General features: G+C 37.1%; 1 protein-coding gene across 2 annotated transcripts in view; it reads left to right on the forward strand.

Annotated features, from left to right (window-relative positions):
* The window catches only part of TRPS1 (transcriptional repressor GATA binding 1), a gene marked incomplete at both ends in the record, with an annotated part of 199,864 nt that extends 175,634 nt beyond the window's left edge, over positions 1–24,230 (forward strand). For both annotated transcript variants that reach the window (XM_080693955.1, XM_080693956.1), the window contains 2 exons: positions 19,992–20,114; positions 23,169–24,230. In XM_080693955.1, the coding sequence (XP_080550081.1) occupies positions 19,992–20,114; positions 23,169–24,230 (1,185 nt within the window). The remainder of the gene's footprint in view (positions 1–19,991; positions 20,115–23,168) is intronic.
* Between the last annotated feature and the right edge of the window lie 2,023 nt (positions 24,231–26,253).

The raw sequence follows: 26,253 nt of genomic DNA on the forward strand, positions 1-26,253 counted from the left end.
CTGGCCACAGGGCTTTCATTGTGAACCTTTCAAATGTATCCTGTGTGTCCATTGAGAACTAAGGAAATGGCACTGATTGAATCTCAAAGAGTTGACCATGGCACCTGCAGGGGAGAATATCCCTGCTTTTTGTGCCAGTAAGGTTTTTGCCAAGTTCTTCCAAACAGCCTCTTCAGTAGGAGAGTGGCCATTGTAGTGTTTTTTCATCATGTGGCTTTTGTGGGGGAAAAAATGGCATGGGTCAATTTTGTCAACACAGTTACCCGAGAAGTAAAGATAATGCTGGACTCTTCTAAGGATTATTCAAACCAAAGGAAATACCAGATGGCATGGACAGACTACTCAAATGTGATAATAGTACTATCAGATGCTTTGCTTATGAAAAGACTACTACTTTGGACAAATAACATGCAGAATATGAGCATATATGCAATGTATTGGTACATATATATGTGAAATATACCATACATATGTATGTGAAATTTTTTACCATTTTTTAAACTTGCACTTTTTTTTGGTGGTACTGGGGTTCCTGGAGACCCTTCTACCTCCGGGCTACACTCCCAGACCTATTTTATACTTTTATTTTATTTGGAAACAGGGTCTCTTAAGCCAGCGAGGCTGGCTTCGAACCTGTGCGATCCTCCTGTTTCCGCCTCCCAAGCGTGGGGATCACAAGCATGCATCACCACACCCGGCTAAACTTTCACTTTTTAATTCTTTACTTCTGCCACTCGTCTCTAATATTCTCTTGAGAATCCATACTTTCATCATTTTTATTTCTTCTGGTTCAAATGAGGCTGATCTTGCAGTCGATTCAGGGTCAAAAGATGTACCTTGCATCCTTATTACACAAACTGAGAGCTTACCAGACGTACTGAACCTCAGATATTATTCCAGACCTATCAAATACAAAATCTTCAGGTAATTTGTTGCATAGCTTGAATTCTGAAAAGCTACTGTAGACACAAGCTAATCCAGGCATTCCATCCACCTGGCCGTAGTATGGTAGGAACATGAACTAAGTTTGGCCAGTGAGGCCCCTTTTGAGAACAGTGGGTTAGGCAATCAGGAAAAAAAGATTCATAGTTAACCCCCCGACTTGTTCAGTAAGAGCATACGACACTGGATGTGTGGCGGCCATTTTATTACCCAAGGGTCTGTGTGTGTAAGACTGAAGTCTACACATAGGAAGCATATTCCAGAGGGAGGGAAACTGATCTCACGATGCCATTTGAGTTCTGGTTAAATTCTGTTTAATGTCAGAGCTTTGCCCAGGTTTTCAGTTGCATGAGTCAAAAGATTTCCGTCATATTAACCCAGTTTGAGTTGAACTTTCTGCCACATGCAACTAAAAGAAACCAAATGACACCATGATGAACAATGATTAATTGCTTACTCGAGTCTCACCACCTACTTACATGGGCTCCTTAGTTGAATATGTGCATGCACAGTTCTCATTTCTCATTTATTGGCGCATTTAGAAACCTAAGAGTCATAAAAATCCTAAGATTGAGACATGTCTGCCTTCTTGCATCGTACTCTTAATTGCTTCGTGTATATTTACCTTACCTCCTCTCAAAATTATAAACACTTCAAAGGTGCTGGACTCTCCTTACATGAGGCGATAATTTAAAGTAATAAGACGTTTATAAATAAACATACCAGAACTTATACCAAGTGAGTGTAGATTTTCGAAACCACCACCTGAGGAAGCTGCCAATTTATTTGTGTTTTGCTGACTTTGGAGAGCACATTGTTGTAGTTCTTTAGAATAAAGATCTGCACCAGTTTTCGAGTCATGAGATCACTCCAGCACTTTGTTAGTCACAGCTGATTTTTATTAAAAGTGACGCTACTGGGAATAACTGTCCAGGGCAGTCAGAATACTCCAGCTTATGAGTACCTTCTACCCCAAGTCTCCTAGGGGTCATTGATGCCCCAAGGACCCCCGCTCCTTCCTGAGAACCACTGCCATCCCGCAAGGAAGGGTAGCACCTGACCTAACAGGTCTCCAGAATTCTTTTCAGCACTGGTTCTGATTTTGGTCAGAATATGCCCATATCCCACTGGTACTTGTATATGTTAATGTCATTCTGGATTATGACCAAGATAGTCTCACCCCCTTATCCATCAACTTTATTTTGAATAAATTTTGCTTCTTTCTAGAATTGAATATTGTCTCTTCAGGAAAGTAGATGTTCTATCATGAGAACCAGTATAAATGGATATAAGGAATATTTCAAATAGTCACCTCTGAGAAACTTTGGAATTAGAAATAGGAGTTTAGGCTCAGAGTTGTGGTTACTGCCTTTAACAGAAACTGATAAGTGTATTAAAAGATACTAGAGTAATACTTTATGATAAATAAGAACAAGTTTCTTATTGTCTTCACTGTGTTATAGTGACTCCAGGTTTCTGATTTTATGGGAAGCAGAAGCTTTTCGTTTCTTTTCATAGAAGAGGAGAGGAAGCAGAGTTTATAGGGTAGTGAATTCCTAAAGGAGAAAATTCTTTGCTTATTGATTAAATATCAGGCGTTTAGGTTGTAAGTTTATTCCTTTCCTGTCTGCTACTTCTACAAGCCAACAAGATTTCAACAGGTAATAAACATTCAAAACTAAAGGGGTGGAGAAGGCTCTGCATTTGTTGCTAAGGAAAATGTAAATCAACTTAGAAGGCAGCTAAAAGAAACCAGTGTTTATGGCTAGACCAAAATGCTTTTTCATGGTAGTTTTAATGGAAAATTACACCAATATTGCCAATTTTAAAATTACATATTTAGCTGATAAGAGAAGCACATCTCATCTTTTAAACGTTTGACTGGAAATATATTTTATTTTTATTTGTTTATTGTGGTGGAGAGGTCAGGAAGATTGAATCCAGAATTCTCCCTCTGAGCTACACCTCAGCACTATTTTATTTTTTCTTTTGAAGTAGAGTCTTGCTTCAAACCTGTGATCCTCCTTTCCTTGCCTCCCAAGTATCACAATTACAGGCATGTACCACCATGCCCAGCTGAAAAATGTATTTATAAAATATTGATTTTTGTTAACTTTATGGACCTTAACTAAATGAAAAAAATAATTTTTATAGTCCATTAGGGATATTACCAGAATTACAGTAGTTGTATACCAGACTACTGAAGCCGAACCTCTCTACTAATACTATGTTGCTTAGAAAAATATTAGATCTGCTTTCAGAAGTCTCTCTTTTAGGAAAGACAAATTTCAGATCTCTAAGTTAAAATATATTAATGATCATTATTACATTAATAATAGGTTTATCTACATTTTTCCATAATTCAAATTAAAACATTTAGAATCACCCACATCAAATGTATTTGTATGTGTATGTATACACATAGAGATGAGTCTGAACTCATGTTCCCTCGGTTAATTATGCTGTGTATGAACAGTAACAGCACAGAAAGCTTAGTGGGATTCCATAATAATTTCAAAATAATTCTAAATCTAGTCTAGTTGCAAAGATCCTGACAGCAGGAGCTTTAAACAGCTGCCCTGAGCAAAATAGACACTGCTTTCTTTTAACATTGAAAAGGAGAAAGGTAACAATTAACCCGAGACACTGGAAACAGAGTTGTCTGAATTGTTTTTTTCTCCCCCAGTGCCTTTGCCTCTTGTAAAGAGAACAGTGTGCTTGCTAGGGGTGTGTGGCAGTGGCGGGCCTATCAGGAGCAGTAATCAGATAAACAGATAATGAATGTATTAAAAGTATAATTGAAATGAAGAATGGCTTTCATACGTGCTTTTAGTTCTGTGCTACGATTTATTACTTGTCTAAAGTACTTTCTTGAATTATAAGTCAAGATGCCTTGTGGAGCCAACGTAGAAAAATAACACTTAAACATAACTACCGCTACAAGATTAAACTTGATACCGAATTGAGTAGGGGTAGAAACCATGGCTATTAAACCTTTGTTTTCCTCCTTCATATCCCATCAATAAATCCAGTGTTGCTTTTTACCATCAAGAGAATTCTGAGTAAAACTAGCCTTCAGATCAAATCAGATTACCTATTACTTAGATGCTACTTTAAATAGTATCTATTGCAAAGCATTTGGGGGCTAGATTAAATTTTCCAGGAGTCTCTCAAGTAAGTCTGTCCTGTTAGAAAATAAAAGAAATTTCCCCCTGAAATTGTCTTAATCGTTATTTATATTTTGTTTCAAAATTGAAATCCTGGAGAGGGGCCTCACTTCCCAGACTGAACATATTACGTACTATTACATAGGCATACAGGAGCTTTGGAGATCAGAATATTCAGATGTACGACTTTCCCATGTCAATAACCATACCTCTCTATATCAGAGAACTCAATTCATAGTGATATCTTCAAATTCTTTCAATATAATTTCACTGGCCGAATGTTTGTAATGCTCTAGTGTCTTCCACAAGCTTCAAAATGACTTATCCAGAGAGGAACTCACTTTATTTTTCTGTGTCTGTTTCCTCCCTTCCCCCAGTGTTACCAAAGAATACACATGCTTTAGTAAATCCAGTCTATTTTCATCCTTAAAATAAAAGTCAAGTGCGAGAAAGAATAGCACAGCTGTTTACAATGTCATATCTTATCAAATAAATCTATTAGGAAGGTCAAATCCGGGAAGGGGTCAAGTTAATGATATAAGTGGAATAATTTGGCCAGTTTCTGAAATTTATAAACCCGCACACATAAAAGCCCTGCATTAGATCAACTAATGAGGTAAACCTCTATTACTGGTGATTTTTCTTCTTTAAAATTTAAGACTTTGGCCGGGTGTGGTGGCGCACGCTTGTAATCCCCCGCGCTTGGGAGGTGGAGACAGGAGGATCGCGCAGGTTCGAAGCCAGTCATGCTGGCTTAAGAGACCCTGTTTCCAAATAAAAATATAAAAAAAATAGGTCTGGGAGTGTAGCCCGGAAGTAGAAGGGCTTCCAGGAACCCCGGTACCACCAAAAAAAAAAAAAAAAAAAAAAAAAAATTAAGACCTTTATGTTTAAGGAGCACTTTTCTTGATTTCTTTAATGTGAAATTGCTTTGATTTTTACTCTGGTACTAGTCACTTTATGCTGCTTATTTTTAATGACTGCCTTAATTTGGGCTAGATTGAAATGACTATTCTATTTTTATTTTGCCAAAGAAATAATACACTTGGGCACACTAAATATGTGTATGTATTCAACTTGATAAAATGTGTACATATATGTGTAAACAAGTACAGTTTAATTAAATGAGATCTTAGATAGTAGATAGAAGGATGTTTAAGTCATATTTAGCCACTTAACTCTTCCTTCAGACGGTACACCACTCTTTTTGAGCATATAATATTTGCATATACTTTTTAACCAGACAGTACGCTGGTTTCTTAAGTTTTAACAATTTCACTGATTCTACTATTAGATCTTTAACATTAATATTTTCATCAAAGAGATATTTTACCTTCTAAGTTAAATATAAGTACCCCTTAAGTTTGGAAAGAAGTATAACTTCATTTTTCTTAGGTTGATATTTTAAAATATAAGACCATCAATTCCCGATTTTCTAGATGTTTCAAATTAGACTACCTGGAAGGCACATTTTTTTTTGTAAAGGAAATATGTGAGTATATACATATACTTTTTTTGTATGTAGAACTAGGATTGAACCCAGGGGGTTCTACCTCTGAGCTACACACCCAGCCCTGTTTTATTTTTATTTGAAACAGTTTCAAATTGCTGAGGGTCTTTTTAAATTGCTGAGACTTGCCTTGAACTTGTGATTTTCCTGGCTCAGCCTCCCAAGTATTGTGATTACAAGTGTGTGCCACCACACCCAGCACATAGTCATGTTTTAAATGTTTGTGTGAATGTACATTTGTGTATGTATGTGTGTGTGTGTGTGTGTGTGTGTGTGTGTGTGTGTATAGTGACTGTCAGATTTCAACTGAAACAAACTATGGATATAAATTTTTAGCTAGGATCCTAAGTTAATTGTATCCTAAATCTGGACCTATATAAAATCTTAAGTGAGCCGGGCGTGGTATCCCCCTCACTTGGGAGGCGGAGACAGGAGGATCGCGCAGGTTCGAAGCCAGCCACGCTGGCTTAAGAGACCTTGTTTCCAAATAAAAATATAAAAAATAGGTCTGGGAGTGTAGCCCAGAGGTAGAAAGCCTTCCAGGAACCCCAGTACCACAAAAAATAAAAATAAAAAAATAAAATCTTAAGTGAATCAACTTTATGTGTTATCTATGAATTAAATGTTCACTACTATGTTATATATATACATACACACACACACACACACACACACACACACACATATATATACATAATTTGTGTGGTTTGTTGTATGAAAGAAGAAAACTGTAGCTAGAAATTAGTAATGATTTGTACATAAAGGTGTGTGATATAAAAAATACTTCTTTATGTTCTTTCTTCCTTAAAATTTCACATAGATTGGGGTAAGAAATGTGTATATTTGATAGAATCTTGGATCTTGTCAAAGTGAATATGTCAGTAAAGATTAATATATGCATTGAAATTTTTCAAGATTTCTTGGAAGTCATTCTAAAAGGAGACAATGGAAAAGAGAGAGAGGAAGTGGGGAAGAGAGGAAGGGAGCAGGGCATTAATCTTAAAATCTGTAATGGATATGATAAACCTTTTTAAAAATAGTCACTTATATGAGAAAGTCTTAAAATAGCTATATATTTTTCACGTTGTAAAAATAAATATTGATAAATTTGGGGCCCTTTATATAAGTTTTTACGTATGAGTATAAGCATGTAGCTATAGATATTGAGGTGTATATATATATATATACATATATATATATATATGTATATATACATGGCTAAGGCTTATTCAAATATTTAATATCTTCTCAAATCAGGTATCTATTAAGATATTCAGTATTTCCTGAAATTAAGAAAGAAAAATCATAATGCTCATTAATAGGTTCAAGCATGGCATTCATTAGTTGACACACATGTTAATTGGGTATGCGTGTGAATTGAGAGAACTCTCCCATAGTAATAAAAATAAATTGGAAATAAATACGAATCTCAGGTCATCAATATCTATTTTCTACCTCTGAAGGTAAATCATGAGGCTGACATAGGAGACACACTTGTGGTCACTTTCTTTTTAGCTTTATATAGTTACTTGTTAAAATTACAGGTAATCATATGTATTCTCCACTTTATAGGAAACTCATGGAATTTCATAAGAACATAGATATTTTAGTCTCTCTTATAAATATATTGCTTTAATGAAAATAAAAGCAACTAGGGATCTCACTACAGGGTCATGGTGAAAATATTTCAGTGCATTCACTTATGAGTGAGTATATGTAAAATGATATCTAGATATATATCATATATGTCAACATCTACACACATGCAGAAGTACATATGCTGACATACGTCATTTCCACAAGTTCTCCAAATTGTTGAGAAGCCCGGGCAAACAAAACCCGTTCTTTTACTCTCCTCACAGAATACATAGTCTGAGTATTATCCAGAATTTATTTTCTTTTGCATCTCACAAAAGTGAAACTGTTTTTTCCATCTAAGCTCTACTTTCTGTCATGATGATGGCCATTCTTATTGCATGAAGAAAGCTACACTTAACGTATAATCTTTCATCCACAACATGTTTGTGAATGTACACACATGCATACACATATTTTAATGGAATGGCCTCTCATTGTAATTATTAGTATCTCTTTTAATGGAGGTCAGGTTGTCATTAACTGAGTGCCTACTATATGCAAAACACGAATGTAAAAACATTAAAAGAAAAATAGACCCTTCCCTCAAGTCACTCTCCAGGTCCCAGGAGAGTGACTTGCATATTGCAAATAGTTGTAATCCAGTACTCTTTCTTCTGTACCTAAATGCTGAGGAAGCAGAGCTATTTGGTGATTTGAGGCAATTTAATATATGAAAGGTTGGGGTAAAATTGACCTTCTGCTGTTCCAAAAGCTAAGCTCATCCCCTAACAAAGTACCACTTACATTTGTAAATGTGGAATAGCACTGGATAAATCATAACTAGCCCACTTGTAAAAAAATTATTTTTGGTGCGTTTTAAGTTTTAGCTTCTCTGCACCTTCTTTTTAAGTATTGTTCTTTTTAGAGCTTGATAACTTTTCTTTTGTTCAATTCCTATTCACACTAGAGAGAAATACTGTTTCTTTAAGGGCAGATCACGTTTAAAAATTAAACCAGGGTAATTTCTTGCCATGATTTATTTACATCTTCTGCAGGGGCTGTGAACAGTTTAATAATGCTCGTCTAGGGACAAAGAAACAATGCCAACAGAAAAGGACTATAAACACAAGGCAGGGAAAAATAAAGTTTTTGAAAAGTGACTGTGCTCTGTTTTTCTCTCCTGAAATAAAATCTCACTCAGCCCGTTTTGTGTCTCCATCCATGCTGCCAGGTCTTAGCATTGGTTTCCTGATCTTCTGCTCAGTGTACTAAATGTCAAAGTACACGATGATTTTAACTGTTCCTCTTGGTCCGGGTGACTGGGGTGGGGGGAGTCCTAAGAGTGCTCCATGGGATAAGGTCTTTCTTGCTTTGGTATGTGATACAGTGTGATTAACAAACTCCAGATCACAGAGAACCGGGTGCGAGGGAGACTATTGAGTGCAGTTCTCTACCCAAAACGATGTACGATGGATTAATATAGTGGTTCCGAAGGGGGGAATATATCTCTCAAAACAAAGACAATCGTGGCATTCTTCTTGAGCAGCTGCAGCCAGTCCCACTAATGGACGTGCAAAAGCAGAAACTGGCAGCATAAGGTATGTGTTCGTTTTTACAGATGGTACTGCAGACAAGTTGGTAATTGAAAAGGAAGTCATGTACGTGAGCTATTTGATGGGGGAATAGCCTATTACAGGACTTTCCTGTGTAATTGACTGGGTGAGTTATTGAAGAAGCAGTTTCCCCATGAAAGATTTCAGTTATTACAAAATGACATCATTATTGTTAAGGAAATTCCAAGTAGTCTTTTAAAAATAATGTTATTAAAACTTTAAAAATTGGCTTCAATTTTACTGTCTGCACAGTACCTCAAAAATGACATTATCTGCTGTGTTCAGTTTTACCTGTAGTTGTCACGGCTCTGGGTAAAGACCCGTCTTCCATTTCATCAATGATAGGGTGTACTAGGCGCCTATTTTGATCTTTGGAAGAGGGTCTTTTAAATAACTGCCAATTTTATGCAATCTGGGGATATACAAAATTGCATACAAATGTGATAATTTAAGATAACTCATAGATTCAAAATTAAATGAAATTCAGGGTTCATTTTTTCCTAATTACCCTCCACACACTAATGTATTTAAAAGTCATAGAAGATGAAATTATACAAAAATTATTGCCAGTATAGTCTGTCAAGTATTTAGTGCAAATTGTATTTGGTAACAGGTTTCCTTATTGACACATTTGCAAGTTTTTAATAACACTTTTAAATGTTTTGAACCTCTATATTTTAACTCTCGTAGTCCCATAACTTTTTGTTGTTTAGGTAGAAATAATCAGCAGTTACCATCTTTTTTGCTGAGCAGATTAAATGCCATGTCAACAACTGATTTGTTACCATATCCTGTAGATTCAGAGCTTGTAAAATGTTTAGAGTTGAGAATATTTTTTTCTTCGCTGAACTCTGATGAAATGGAAAGTCTGTCATCCATGAAAAGTATAAACCTGGACCGCTCCGTAGGTAAATGCAGAACATAAACCTTTGTGTATAATAATGAAGAAAGTATTAAAAGGAAAAATAACAGTAACTTCCTTTTATCTGAATCTTGAGAAACTTCTTAAAATAATCCTTATCTTGCAGAAACGGCAGTATTGTATCTTGAGCAGTGATGATATCAACATTGCAGATGGTCTCTGCCTGGGAACACAGAAATATGAAGAAGTCTAGGAAGTTGTTGCCTGCACATGTGTGTTTACTAAACATGCCAAGCCTCTAGTGGGTCCTGCCCCATGTCTAGCCAAGAAAGCAGCAAAAACTAAGATTGTTAACACTCTCCCATGTAGCAGACCAACTTCTGCTTATAAGCAGAGCCTCCGTTCACAGACTCCCTTTTTTTTCTTTTGACACAACAGCATAAAAATACCTATGTGCTGTACCCTCCCCCGTGCCCCTCCACTGCCTATTTGTCGGCCAAACGCTCTGTTCCTCTAGCTATGACTGTGTCTGTCCACCTCAGAACAGCTCCTTGCCATATCTGATCAAAGATGAGTCATTTCTTGCTGCTACCTCAAAACTTGCATAATTTCAATCAGCTGTTAGAGGGTGACTTGGAGAGATAAGGGCTCTTCAAAGTTAGGCTGTGATGAATTTTTGTTTTGTTTTGTTTTGATAAAAATTCCCCAGTCTCTTCCTTTAGCAATAAGATCTGAAACATGGTTAAGAAGGATAGCTCAGAAGTAAGGGAGGCCGGGTGTACAGCTTAGCTTTATTGTTTGGCTATTGGAAAATGTTGCTAAGCCTCCATTTTCTTATCCTTAAAGTGGAAAGAATAATAATAATAATGATACTTGCCTCTTAGGATTATTTTGAAGATGTAGGATATTGCATAACAGCACTTATTAAAAAGATAAAAACTAGTCAAATGAGAGGATGTGCAAATAATTTATTTAAAAATGCTCTGTGAAAGCTGAAAGATGATTCTATTCTTTTTGCCTAGACTTAGAGAATTGGGTTTTGTTTGTTATGTGTGAGGGTTTGTTTTGGGTTTTGTTTGTTGGTGGTGGTGATACTGGTCATTAACCTAGGGGTGCTCTACCACTGAGCAACACCCCCAAGCCCTCTTTTAGTCTTTAATTTGAGACAGGATCTTGCTACATTGCCCAAGTTGGCAAATCTGTGATCCTTCTGTCTCACCCTCCCAAGTACTGGGATTATAGACATCCATCTATCTTGCTCAGAATTTTTTGTTTGCCTTGGTTTTTTATTTTTGTTTTATTTTTTATTGATACACAGACACAAAACAGTTATGCATATTAATGGAGTGATATGTAATGTTCATTTATTGTACATATTGCAAAATGTTCAAATTAGGTTCAGAACATATTTGGTTAACTAAGTTAAAGAACCACTCCTAGTCATTCATTTAATCAATAAAAAGACATAATACCTAACTATTAACTTTAAATCTAAGCTTAGATAATATAGGTCAGGAATTCTTTGGGATTCTGGATACTCGAATGAAATCTTTGGATTCATTTTCTGAGGGACATAGTTTTGAACATCCTGAAGTTATATGTGGAATATTTTGTATATTTTTTTTTCTGGGAGTAAAGTATCATAAATTTTAGCAAAAGAATTTGACTCACAATAATGTTGGGAACTATAGAGGAACTGCTGATGCATATATAACTACCCTGAGGACCTTAATTCTCTGGTATTCTGTGAGTAATTATGAAAAAATTACTTATTTATCTTTTTTATTTTCAAATTATATGTATATGTGCATATGTATTATAAAGGCATCCCCACATAGATAACACATAAAATAACTAAAATTGTGTTCTCGAATTCAGTGTTTAGAAGCTGAGACCTTTTGATAGGCTTTTTCTAGAAAAAATGTCTACTTTATCACTGACGTGCAAGAGATTTATTAAAAGAACCAAGTCTTCATCATTTTGTTGCTGAAGTTTACTTAGGAGGTACTGAAATTGTCTAACACTGCCTCCAAGAAGCCTTTCGTTGAAAATTTTTTTCCTTTTAGTGTCAGGTTTTGGCACTAGCATAGAAGAAAAAGTCTCTGTAAGAGCAACTGTCCAGCCATTGTTGTAGCTGGAGGAAAAGCAAAAACAGGTACGGGTGGCAGAAAGAGAAGAAGCAAGAGACTTGAGCAGTTCTTCTGACAATAATGACTTTGATGTGGAATGAAAACAAGACAGTCCAGACATAAATTTTCAACCCTGTTTTTAGCTGTCCAAATGCATACTCACTGTCAAGGCTCAGCACATTATTACTGGAATGTCATGGGCTAGCACTCCAAAGATGTGGCTTTTTGCAGACATGATTTTGTTATGTTACATGTGTATAACACTGGATGTTTGGTTTGCTCAGTTAGGGTCTTCAAAGTTGTGTAATACTTATTATATCTGAGTGATAGATTCCTGGAGTCTTCAGATTTGAGGAATCTGTGCAAATCATTTAAAGTATGGAATATACCTTGGGAAATCTTGATTGTCTGCCAGCTCACTCTAAGTATCACCAGTTGCGTATCAAAAGAGATGGAGCTCAGTTGTTTAGCTTTTTTTGATATACTGGGCATTTCCTCACATGGCCAGGTGTCATGGGATGAGTCTTGAGGTACAGTGTATGATTACTAGCATATGTATTGTCTCATGTCCTGGGGCAGGGGTTGTTCCATTGTTCCTGGCCTGGAATGCCAGGTTCGCTTTTCCGTCTCTCCATTATCATTGCTGATGTGTCGAGGAAGTGAATCCAGTAAGCAGGGTAAACAGGTTTTGTTTCCAAGCTCGGTGATAGGTGATTATAAGATGGGTGCCTGTCTGAACCTTGTGAAGTCCCTTCTGTTCTCTGGCAGGAAATCTGAGGGCAAAGAGGGCTGTTTTAAAGCAGGCATAGACTTGTTGTCCAGCCCAGTTCAACGGATTCTTCACAATCTTATTTGAAACAAATGTCAGCCAGAATATTTGTAACTGTTGCTCTCTGTTGGCAGAGCTCTTCCCCTGCTCTTGTACACTACTGGCCACCGTGTGCTTCTGGGAACATTCTGGTTGTTAATCTAAAGCTCTTCACTGCAACTGCCCTCTGTTTTTAGGTCGTCGTGGCTGCTGCCTTCTGTGCATTCTATAGGGTGGTACGGCGTCAATAGCCAGTTCATTATGTTTGGGGGGAAATCAGACATGGATGTAACCTTCTGTGTCCCCAAGTGGTGAATAATAGTGATCGGCACTAAAATAATACTCATCATTTATTCAACAGTTACTGAATGTTCATTATGTATCTGCCAAACATGAACACATTTAGTACCTCCTCTCCATGCTTGTGGTGGTTACGAGGCCATGTTAGTGATAGGACATTATTACTAAGAGGCCTGTAAACAAGTGTTTTAACCTGCTTCCTCAAGGATTAGGCTATTGCACTTTTTTTTTTTTTTTCTGTACTGAGGATGGAACCCAGGGGCATTCTTCCTCTGAGCTACACCCTCAGCCCTATTTTTCTATTCTTTATTTTGAAGCAGGGTTTCACTGAGTTGCAAAGGGCCTCACTAAGTAGGTGAGGATGTCCACGAACCACGATCCTCCTGTCTCAGCCTCCCAAATGCTGGGATTACAAGCGTGTGTTACCACGCCCGGCTTTAATGCACAGTTTTATAAAGGAACACAGAGAATGTGTCTTCTGCTCACTTGATGACTCTCAACTTTTAAGTGAAACTTTACTCATGGGATATACATTGATTTCTTAAGAAAAGTTTCCAGTGTTTATGAACAAACTTGGTCTCTTTCACTTTAACTCCATGGTTTTAGCAGAATCCACGAGGTACTTTGCAAAGAGGGCAAACCTTGAGAAACTCTGCATGGCTGTGACCCCAGCTTCTAGCACTGAGCCAGGCACACTGTGAACACTCGATAATTATTCACAGAACTGAATGGACTTAAACTTACCACTGATATATTACTACTGCAGAGCTGTACCAGAAGGTTCTATTATAGCCATCTGCGCATTTTTCTAAAATGAAATTTACAAAGGATCCTTGATATAATCAAATAAGCACCAAAAATATTTAAAGAGTTAAAAATACTTGAGGTACATCCAGACTAACAGCATGTATATCAAATTTCAGACTGATTCCATTTAAAATGGCTAAGATATAAAACCATAAAAAATGTGAGTAAATACTCTTACTATAAAGGCTTGTTATGTAATTACATGGTTTCAGTATGGTTTTTATTCATAGAAAACTATTATAAGAGATCATTTCTGCACAAATTCCTTCACCAGTGGAGACTTTTAATATAGTAGAGATGAATATCCATGTCTCTAAATGTTAATCCACTTGAATAAATAATTCAATCAAATCTACTTTTTATTAATCAGATGAAATCAGTTCTCTGTTAGTAATGAAATTTGAAAGCCTTAATTTTTTTCATTTTAGCTAATCTTCAAATAAGAAAGTAAAAAGTAAAATAAGAAAGTAAAATAATAAAAACAGCTGAATCAATTCAAAATTTTTATCATTTTTTTTCTTAAGTTATATCGGGGCTTACCCACATGTGCCAAGACTCAGCCCAGAATGATATATAATTAACTGAGGAATTAAGCCACCCAAAGAAAACTTAGATACTTTGAAAATCTCATACTATAGTGATACAGTTTGCTATGATCCTGAAGATTACAGATTTTTTTGTTTAATTTTATTTATTTTTGGGGTGATCTTGGGGGGAATTGAACCCAGGTCCTCACACATGCTAAGCAAGCACTCTACCATGGAACTGCATCCCTAGCCCATCTTTTAGAATTTTACTTTGAGACAGTCTCACAGAGTTGCCCAAGCTAGCTGCCAACTTTCAGTCCTCCTGACTTAGCCTTGTGAGTATCTGGGATTGCTTGCATATACCACTACAGCCCTCTTGCTTTGTTTAAAATAATTAATTACCCCTTTCTATTTTTTGGTATACTCCAAAACAGGAAAAAAATTGATGTATTTAAAGTGTACTTAGGTTAAAAGATGTATCACTTTCTTTTTTAAATCCTGGTATGTATGATTGTCTAAATTTATCACCTACATTACTGTTGTAAAAAAAATCAGTATTGTGACTAATACATTTGAAATACAGAAAAGGTACATGTTATTTGAAGACCTCTCAGTAATTATGAAAAGATTCATGCTAGTCAATCACTGGCCTAATGAACTTCTTGCAAGCAGTGGCTCCTACCCTTATCTTTTCTTTTTCACACAAGAAATTACCAACCAACAAAAGTAGCATGGAGGTAATGCACTAATGTAACCAGCCAAACTACAACATTTGAAGTTAAATTTACAATTATTCCCTTGAATTTCTTTCTTCTCTCTCTTTCTTTCATTCTCTCTCTCTCTCTCTCTCTCTCTCTCTCTCTGTCTCTCTCTCTCTCTCTCTCTCTCTCTCTCTCTCTCTCTCTCTCTCTCTCTCTCTCCCTCTTTCTCCCTCTCTCTTTTGTGGGTCTTGGGATGAAACCCAAGAGCATTCGACCTCTAAGCTACATCCCCTGCCCTGTTTTTTTTTTTTTAATTCTTTATTTTGAAACAGGGTCTCACTAAGTTGCAGAGGGCCTCATAAAGTATCTGAGGCTGTCCACAAACCTCGATCCTCCAGTCTCAGCCTCCCAAATTTACAAGTGTGCACCACCATGCTCAGCTTCCCTCGAATTTCTGATTGTGGAGTTGTTTTTATTTTCTGTAGAAATGTACAGCTGAGCTGACTGTCACATAGCTTTGGGTTTGGGGGTAATATTTCTTCACTCTAGAATCCATTGAGCCCACATAGAAGTAGAAAGGTGTTGCTTAGAGAAGTTCAGGGGCAGAGAATGCAATTACTGTGTACAGTTTTAGCTGTGTAAGCAGTCTGCTTCCCTTTGGTCTGAGAACGGAACTGAATTTGTGCTACGACCCTTGGGAATGCCAGTTGGTGCTATCCATTAGCTGTGTATCTCTACTATCCTCTCCAGGACTGCCTTTATCCCTAGAACTCATCATTGTACACTCCTACACGAGGTCACAGAGGTACAGATTTTCATTATCTCTTAAAAACAGCCTGTAGGAAAATAGAAAAATTTTAGGCATACACATGCACATATCAAACCAACAGCATATAAGGGTAATGACAGAGATAAAGGACAGTTGTATCCTACCTAACCTAGGAACCCTAGCACCAAGCAAGGGTCTAGCATAAAAGGTTATGCTTATGTTCTCAAAAATAAGTTATGAGGACAAGGTGTGGTGGGTGTGATCCCAGTTCTTTTTTTTTTTTTTTTTTTTTTTTTTTGCGGGTCTGTTCTGGGGATGGAACCCAGGGGCATTTGACCTCCAAGCTACACCCCCTGCCCTATTTTTTATTCTTTATTTTGAAACCGGGTCTTACTGAGTTGCAGACAATTCTTGGAAGACTGAGACAGGAGGACTGAAGGTTCACAACCAGCTTCAGCAACTTAGTGAGACCCTGATTCAAAATATTAAAAACACTAAAAAAATAGGGCTGGGGCTATATGTCAGAGGTACAATGCCCCGGGGTTCCATCCCCAGTACTGCAAAATAAATAAATATAAATAAGAAAAATAAAAAATAAAATAGGGATGAGGGTGTACTTCAGAGGTAGAATGCCCCTTGATTCAATCCCTACTACCACAGACATACAAAAAATGAGGGGGGAAAAGTGTATAATGTAGGACTGGACAGTGAATTTTCTTGATTTTATTTTCTATAGCATCATGGATCACATCTGCCTGATTCTAGACAACTTAACCTGAATGAAACACATTTAAATGAAGTTTTAAAAAAATGTTTTCCCCAAAATAGGAATGAGTACTAAGGGTAAAAATCATTGTAGGCAAGATTATTTTCAGTGTTGTTAATATTTATCCACTCAAGACAGAGCACGGTCTTCAGTGTTAATTAGCATGCTTGATGACTATTTAGGAGACATGATTTCTGAGCTTTACAAGTTCAGTGTAAAGGAGAACAGCAAAGCATTGTAAAACTCTGCTGTTGCAGGAGAAACTATTAATGAAACAAGGCCTTTCCTGCTTTTCTTCGAAAGTTAGCCAATGCTTTTTTTTTTTTTTTTTTTTTTTTTTTTTTTTTTTTTTAAATAGCAGAGTAAGGGAAGCTTTCACTTTGCCTTCCTTGGGCAACAAACTGCCTCTGTGCCCTTGACTGGGATGAGGATGTGAACAACTCCAAGCAAATGCCTTTCTTTACACTGTGTGCTTCAGGGCGCCCAGGTCAGGCCTCCCACCTGCTTTGCTGCAGTTGGAGAGAGATAGGGTTCTGTGTCCTTGAGGCTACAGGCTACTTCCTGAAATTTCAGTGTACCCATAACATGATTCCACAATGCTTACCAAAGTGCTAAATTTGTTGAGATGGGAGGTAACATCTTATGTATGAAATATCTCTCACCTACCACCCACTCTCCACCCCCATGCATGAAGGTTCTTACTGAATTTGAGGTGTGAACACCTAGATATTTCACTCTGACTCAACTTTCCATTCCTATATTTGGTAAGATGGGTACGAATGAAATACATTTGATAATGTCCCAACGGTATAGTTGAAGCACATCTCATATGCTCAATAATGAGTTTTAAAGAGAAAAACAAAGTCTATCTCTCGTGTAAAAGAAATGGAATTCCCTTGACAAATAGCTAACTTACTGCGCATTTACTACTTCCCTGGCCCTGTTTTAATTGCATCTGCTAATCCACGTAACACTCTCAACAGCACATACTGTAAAGAAGGGAGAGGTAACCAGCACTGAGGGTTAAGTCACAGTACCCAGCACCACATCTACCATTGTGAGACAGGAACTTTGAATTCAAGTAGTCTGACTCCTAAATCTGATTATTAACTTCTGAGCAATCCTGACCTGAGTAAATGAATTCAAAGTACCCCTGGCATTTTTGAAATAAGAGACAGCTTACTTAAAATATAGCATCCTTTATTGAAGGATACATTCTGCTTAAAGCAAGGTAGACCAGTACTATAATTTCAGGATTTTCCCTCTTAACTAATGAAGAGCAATTTCTTTGTAAGAGAATTAAGCACCAAATTGTGCAAGGGTTGAAAGGCTCACTGAAATCAGGATTACACCCACTTTAGCATGCTGTGTCAAGCACCCAAAGGATAAGGAAAGAAAAGCAGGCTGGGGTGAACGGTTACACCTTCAGATTTGCGCCCCGGCCATACATGTGGATTAGTTCCTAAAGTGGACATTTACGCTGCCTTTATGTGGATCACATTGGTGTCCAATTTGCCAAATGTATTATTTAGATCAAAGAAAATGACAGGATGGCCCCAGGAAAGTTTCACCATGATAACCTAACCAGGCTTCTGGCTCCCTTCAGTTAAAGGGGGCCTCAGAATGTCTGATAAACATGGCCTCTGAGAGCGCAATGGATCGGGGAAGCGCGGGCCTTAACTTTTGCACCAGGTCCCCGTGGTGGAAGGAACCCTCTGGGCAGCTGACACCCGGTGTTTGATGCTGCTCTTGCTGAAATTTAGTAACTTGCGGTGCATTCCTGGTTCTGATTTGGGGGGTGAGGGGCAGGAAAAAGGGGAGCTGGAGATTATCTTCGTGAAAATCTAGCTTTTATTACATCACCTAAAGTGGCACAACCTGCTACGCTAATGAAATCGTGTTCTTGGTTTAAAAAGGGCAATTGTTCGCTGACTTTGTGCTCACTAAAAACATTCCCCCAATCTTGTTAAGTTATTGCTCTCATTTCGGATTTTTATAGCTGTGCAGCTTACCAGCCCTCATTTCTTTACGTTTCATTCATTTTCCTTGTATTGGTGATTAATGGAGGATGTCGAATGTTAGAGTGAGCAGGCATCAGCAATTGCAAGATCATAATTAGTTTAGCTGACGAGGGCCTCTGATAGCACTTGCATCTGGATGGAAAAATTACCCTATAGGGAACTGGCTGCTCACCAGGTCTTTTTAGTGATACATTGTGAAACACCCGATGAATCAAATGCCCTTTCAATGCCAAGAAAGTGTTCCAGTCTTGAAGCCAAAATTATGTCTGCAGAAAGCTTTCCATTTGAAATGTATCAGAGTACAATTATAACCATTGTATTTTCTTGGCAGGCACACCACTCCTCTACAGTATGGACTCGAGTTAAATAAATTGCCTAAATTTTATGAATCCCTGAAATTTTGACTTATAGCGTTTTGTAATATTTAATTTATAATAAAATTAGGTTCCAGCAAGACTTTTCCACTCCTTATCTAACATGCATATTTTATCATTAAAGGCTCTGCTTCCTAGGGAAAGGAGGGCTGAGCCACAATTCAAGCTGCCTTTTTTTTTTTTTTTTTTTTTTTTGCAGTAAGAGAATTCCATTTCCTGCCTGTTCTCATTTGTGCCTACAAACACAGCCTGACTTTTGTTTAAATTAGAAGTTTAATGGAATCATTACTTGATAGCAAGAATGTAACCAGCAATACTAATTATCTACTTTTAAATATTCTTAGATTATTTTTTAATCTAGTGATTACAGAATTCAGGCCACTAAAATCAATTTGTATTCGGAAATGCTTGTGATTTCCAAGTCTGAGTCAAATAAAATAAATAAATAGCCATCGATGGGTCTCTGCTGTCTAGCTTACGCAGGCACCTCATAAGGGCTCTCGTTAGTAATACTGCACTCCTTGTTGGCAGAAGGTCTTCCTGGTCCACCCAGCTTTAGGGAATAGAGGGTGTTTCTCTCAGATTTTATAACTGCAAAGGAAAGGCCAGAGCTAAGTGTCTTATATGCTCTTAATACTTATGTTACACAAACGGCATAGAAGAAGACACAAATTGCATCTAATTTTAAACGGTTTCCATGCTGTATTTATGCCAAGTTTGACTGCATTTTAAAGCTCAGGTAGCATGTGCCCAAGTATGTTAAACGTATTGCCAAGCTCCATCTTTTTGGCTTTTGTTTTTACACCTTAAAAAAATGTAGTTTTTAGGGTTCAGCATTTAGGAGCCATCATTAAAAGCACAAAACCAAAGTTCAAAAAGTTAAAGCTGTTCTTGTGAAAAGCCTTTGGTGTTCACACACCTCATCCATCACTGTAGGGTTAATTATAATGAAAATCAGCGGTGCCTATTAAACACAATTGAACCTGACCTCATTATAGGCAGTGTGGTTTTATACTGTCATTGTTGCAAGTCGAAAGACAAAACTCCTGGGTTGATTTGGTCTAACTCGACTGATCATGTGACTCACCTCTGACCTGGGTTTTTTCCCCCATTTCAGAGGCGTAGAGGCTCGGGTGTTTTTTGTGCCAATTGCCTGACCACAAAGACCTCTCTCTGGCGAAAGAATGCAAATGGCGGATATGTATGCAACGCGTGTGGCCTCTACCAGAAGCTTCACTCGGTAAGAATTTGTCCCACTGTTGCAGGAAAAGCTTTATAAAGCAGAGCAGGTCTGCCGGGCGGTGTGGTAAGTCCTGGTTCCTGGCTAGTTCTGCCTGCCCCTGCAGGGTTGTTGAACGCAGTCACTTTGAGTGCGTATGTGATTTATGGTGAATGGGGCTTAGATGTTATGGGGAGAGACATTTGAAATCATTAGTAATGCATTATGCTTCTTTTGATATAAAAGAGGAAAATGATTGATTTCTGGGAACTTCACATATGAAATAGTTGAACTCATAGTTATCAAGATTCAGAGAAATTAATTTATGTGGAAATGCGAAACTTTGAAAGTTTCAAAAGTAAACACAAAGCTTAAAAAAAAATAACAGGACTCCCCAGTATTCAGCATAAAATAGGGCAGGGAGTGAATGTTTACTTTCCAGTTTGCCTTAGGAATTCACAAGTGTCTTGGCTGCTTGGGAGCCGGAGGTCAGGTACATTCAGAAGCTCAGGTCCTAACTAGGACCGCTAATGTCACTCTTCACTGCTGGGGGAGGGGGTGGCCAGTTGGATGAGGTGTCTGAGGTCCTGAACAGCACACACATGAGGAGAGGCCAAGGTGTAAAGGTGCTTTGTGTTTGAAAATCTCCAGCTGGCTTTGGCTCATGGAGGCCTTTTGAATTTGTTTTTGCCGGATTCTCGTTAGGATTCTGTAATAAAATTTAAACTCACAAATCCCTCATCTCCATAGGCATTTGACTTCCTGCAGGATTTTTTAGAGTTTGAAAAGTTTATCTGCTGACAAGAGCTGACTTTAAAATAGGAATGCCCCATTTAGTAAACAGAAATCTCTTTCCCTCTGCCTTTTTTTTCATTTCATTTGGCATTTTACCATAGCTCTTAGCACAAGCCAGTGAATAGATTACAGCTACAGGGAATACAATTTTAGACGAAACGTCCTCATAAATGGACCACTGGAAGCACTCTTTTAAAAATGCGTGCTGCCAACAATACTAATTGGTAGGAAACTGCAACAACCTCAGCTGTTAACATGTAGTAGAGAGTAGAAAGATACTCCCCGCTCTCACCATGTACCACCTTTCTTTTTTTTTTTTTTAAACTGTGGCCATTTAAACACAGCAATAAGCTTCCATTTAATGAGTACTGACATTAATGATTTTAATTGAACTCTAGCCAATCATAGGCCAAGAATTAATTAAATTACAGCTTTGCCAAGTTATGATAATTTAACCACTGTGATATAAACTAAACTGTTTCCTAAAAATTATTTTAATATTCATCTCTCCAGAGGCAAGATGTTTTCAGTTTTGAGTTTTTTATAAACCATAAATTGAAATACATAAAAGTTATGCTTACACAAAAATGCCACAAAAGTTTTGAAAGTTTAAAAAGAGGAAGGATGCAAACTGTAGATTTCTTTTTGGCAGAGAGATTAAAACCACATATTTTTATAATATTAATATGAACTCTTATGCCTGACCATTCTAAACAAAATAAATGCACATGGCATAACCAAGCTGTGAGGCATTTTTGTTTTGAAACTAGTAATTGACAATTCTATCTTTCCTTCAGAATACCTTATCATAACAAAAAATATTCCAAAATTAATTTCTAATTATATTTTGTTTGATATACAAAATACTCACTTGCATTGAGGTACATCCTTTTGGAAATAATTTGTAAATTACATATTGTTTATATTCATATTTTATGTAGATTTCAATAATCTTTTAGAAAATCAGACTTTAACACCATTTGAAGATCTTCCTAATTTTTAATCTGTAAATATGCCTTGACTTATTAAACTTGATTTGTATAAATCAAAACTATGGCTTTTAATGTAAGTAAAGTTTTTATTATAGTCTTATCCATGGTCTTATACTATAGTCATATACTTAGTCATATACTTAGTCATATATTATAAACATCTGTTCAACATGTACATAAATATCAATCGTGTACTCTCTAAGCTAAATAAAATACTTAAGCTGAATGAAAGTCAGCATTCATTTTAAGTAGAGTAGAGCGACAGATTGGATATTCCAACCAAGGCTACATTTGAATTTGGATTTTCAACACAGAACTAATGTTTTACCTGTTAACAAGTAAAATCTCTCATAGTGAATAACATTTAAAAAAGAAAAATGAAAGGGAGAGGGGGGAAAAAATCTCTCTGATATGGCTTTGATTACCTGTTGCCTTTCCTTACAGTTCTGTCAGTTTGTCTTTATGCTCTGATATGAATATTTTATATTCACTTTTGCAGTGACTGAAAAATATGCACATATTTATTGGTCAGCTTTAACTACCTTAGCAAAATACCATAGATTGGGTGGCTTAAAGCAACAGAAGTAAATCGTCTTATTAGAAGGTCTGGAGGCTGAAAATCCAAAGTGGGATTCTGGTGAGGATCCATGGCCTGATAGTCACCTCCTTGCTACGTGGAGAGAGAGCTCTCTTTTTCTCTTCTTATAAGAGTACAGTTCTACTGGATTAGTGTCCCACTTTTATGATCTTATTTAAGCAAATTTCTTTCCTAAATACCTTATACCTAGATAGTTATGTTGGAGGTTACAACTTTCAACATACAGTTTTTCAGAGACACAATTTAGCCCATAAGATGCATAGTTTTTCTGCTGCTTGTCATCAGTGCCTATCTTTCATGTTACGTTGTTGACATTTTAGTGCGTGACTTGAAGTTTTCAAACATTTTAAGGAAAAAAATCATATTTCTTAAAGTAACTTTCTACACAATTTTATCACTAAATGATGCAACCCCCAAATCTGTTGAGTTTTAAAAGGCTGCTTTCAAGTAGATTAAAGTTTTCTGTCCCCCCTGCAAAGATGGACATGATCTAATTAGGCTAAAATAGTGTACTTTGTTTACTTCCTCTGATCCTGCTTAGGGCAAAGGAGGAGGTTTAGTAAATCTTTAGCATAAAGCCTATTCTTGCTTTGAACTTAAACATGGTTTATATTTGCGAGGAATTTTTAATGCATTTTAATGTATTTTTTAATGTTTCCCTTTTATGTATTATGTGTGTGTTCTCTGCAGACTCCCAGGCCTTTAAACATCATCAAACAAAACAACGGTGAGCAGATTATTAGGAGAAGAACAAGAAAGCGCCTTAACCCAGAGGCACTTCAGGCTGAGCAGCTCAACAAACAGCTGAGGGGCAGCAATGAGGAGCAGGTCAATGGAAGCCCCTTAGAGAGGAGGTCAGAAGATCATATAGCTGAAAGTCACCAGAGAGAAATTCCGCTCCCGAGCCTAAGTAAATACGAAGCCCAGGGTTCATTGACTAAAAGCCATTCTACTCAGCAGCCAGTCCTGGTCAGCCAGACTCTGGATATTCACAAAAGGATGCAACCTTTGCACATTCAGATAAAAAGTCCTCAGGAAAGTACTGGAGAACCAGGAAACAGTTCATCCGTATCTGAAGGGAAAGGAAGTTCTGAGAGAGGCAGTCCCATAGAAAAGTACATGAGACCTGCAAAACACCCAAACTACTCACCACCAGGCAGCCCCATTGAAAAGTACCAGTATCCACTTTTTGGACTTCCCTTTGTACATAATGACTTCCAGAGTGAAGCTGATTGGCTGCGGTTCTGGAGTAAATACAAGCTCTCCGTTCCTGGGAATCCGCACTACTTGAGTCATGTGCCTGGCCTACCAAATCCTTGCCAAAACTATGTGCCTTATCCCACCTTCAATCTGCCTCCTCACTTTTCAGCTGTTGGATCAGACAATGACATTCCTCTAGATTTGGCGATCAAGCATTCCAGACCTGGGCCAACGGCAAACGGTGCCTCCAAGGAGAAAACAAAGGCACCCCCAAATGTAAAAAACGAAGGGCCCTTGAATGTAGTAAAAACAGAGAAAGTTGACAGAAGTACTCAAGATGAACTTTCAACGAAATGTGTGCACTGTGGCATTGTCTTTCTGGATGAAGTGATGTATGCTTTGCATATGAGTTGCCATGGTGACAGTGGACCTTTCCAGTGCAGCATATGCCAGCATCTTTGCACGGACAAATATGACTTCACAACACATATCCAGAGGGGCCTGCATAGGAACAATGCACAAATGGAAAAAAATGGAAAACCTAAAGAGTAAAACCTTAGCACTTAGCACAATTAAATAGAAATAGGTTTTCTTGATGGGAATTCAATAGCTTGTAATGTCTTATGAAGACCTATTAAAAAATAATACTTCATAGAGCCTGCCTTATCCAACATGAAATTCCCTTCTTTCATTATTCTTTCTTTTGGTGAGTAGGTTACCAAGATTTAAAAGTGAGACAGATGGTCAGTGAGAAAGAATGGAAGATGGTAAACAATCATTTTTAAAACCTAGTAAGTCAAAACCATCTTGACTAATGAGTACTGGTGAAACGATTCATACGAAGTCCCACCAGACTAGAATTAATAATGTTCGAAAAGGGATTAAAAACTGTCTAGAATTTGAAAGGGTTTACATATTATGATACTAAAGCAGTATTGGGCTGGCCATTGGCCCGCTTGTTCAAAAACCCATACATTGTTCCCTAAATTTAGAAGTATCACAAAATCCTAGGCAGACGAGGAGAAATTAATCTCCAGGGCAACGGAAGGAAAATGGCGCTCTCTCAAATCAGCCTCCTCTCATTGACCTTGTTTCAGATTTGGACTAGAAATGTGAACTGCGGTTAGGCTTGGTGAGAAAGCAGCAAAAAACGTGACGGATGGTGGCACGTTTGGGCCAGCCCTGCCTGTACATACACATGCACACCCTCTTTGGTATTTTTGTCCTTTAGATGTTCAAATACTCAGTAGTCCTTTCATTGGCAGTTTAGATTCATTTTGTCCAAATATATAACCATTTAAAAAAAAGAAAAAAAAGCCATGTCCTCAATGCTTATGTAGTAATTTTATTTTAGCCAAATACTTCTTTCTTGTTAATGATAAACCGGTTAGGATTTTATTTTAAGCCTTCTGTTGGTCACTAATCTCACTTGTCACATTATAATTAAAGGAATCCCCTCAGTTTCAAAGAATAGATGGATACAAATGTCAGACCATGGGGTTTAATTTGCGTAGAACACATGGTATCCCCCCCTACACAGGTAACCTGCTGTATTTATTTATTTTCTTTCAGTTAAATATAATTTCCAAAGTTTGTGGTCAGGCAGCGTCTAAGGTTACGTTACCACAGACTAACAGTTGGTATATGTACCAATCAATCCCTTTATTAGATTTATACAGGTTTAGTTAAGTAGCATTAAATAGGATTCTTAGACATATGTCTTCATAGTACTTTTAATACTTAAGGCTTTGTAAAAACTATCCATGAAGGGAACGCTCCTCAGCATAACTGCTCAGGGAAATAGGGCTAAATAACTGAACATTAAATAATTGGTTAAAGGTGCTGTTAGTCGAGCCTCAATGCTTGCTACAAGGATATGTGTACAAGGACTGACTTTAATAATTTGCATTATATTGTCCCAACCAGTAGTTTATTTTTTGCCACGGAGATGTAGAAGATATTACAAGCTACTGGATGCACTGTCAGATTAACTTATTTCATTAAAGAAGTTGGGAGAACAAATAGGAAAAAAAACTTATTTTTCTAGTAAATATTAATGTATTACATTTCAAATAATGGTGCCTGACATATTGAATAATTATTTTCTACAGTGTACGTATGCAACAAAGATATTCCATCATGCATTAGAGTCAGTTCTGGCTCTGCCTAGCTGTTTACATTTGCAAATGTAGCAAACAAGGTAATGAAGCAACTATTTCTATTGCAGTAGATATCTTTTTGTGTGTGTGTATGTGTGCATTAAAGTTGTAAACGGTAACATGAAACAAATGAAAGTTCTTGATATAATGGTGTGGAAAACAAGAAGGAAAAGAAAATATTTTTATGCCTACTTAGGAAAAAAGGGTAGCACTATTCATTCCAAGTACTTTTTTTTTTAATTTTTAAGCTCTTAATTCACATTGTTATGCTTAAGATGATAAACATATATCCTCTTTTTATTGCTTTGTCTTATGTTTCAGATGAAACATTTCAGAAATTATCTTGATAAGTGTTGCTGGAATCCGCAGCACTGATGTTTTTATTGCATTCTGTAGTGGCATTTGCACTCCGTTTT

Source organism: Muscardinus avellanarius, assembly GCF_963383645.1.
Source record: "Muscardinus avellanarius genome assembly, chromosome: 4".
NCBI lineage: Eukaryota > Metazoa > Chordata > Mammalia > Rodentia > Gliridae > Muscardinus > Muscardinus avellanarius.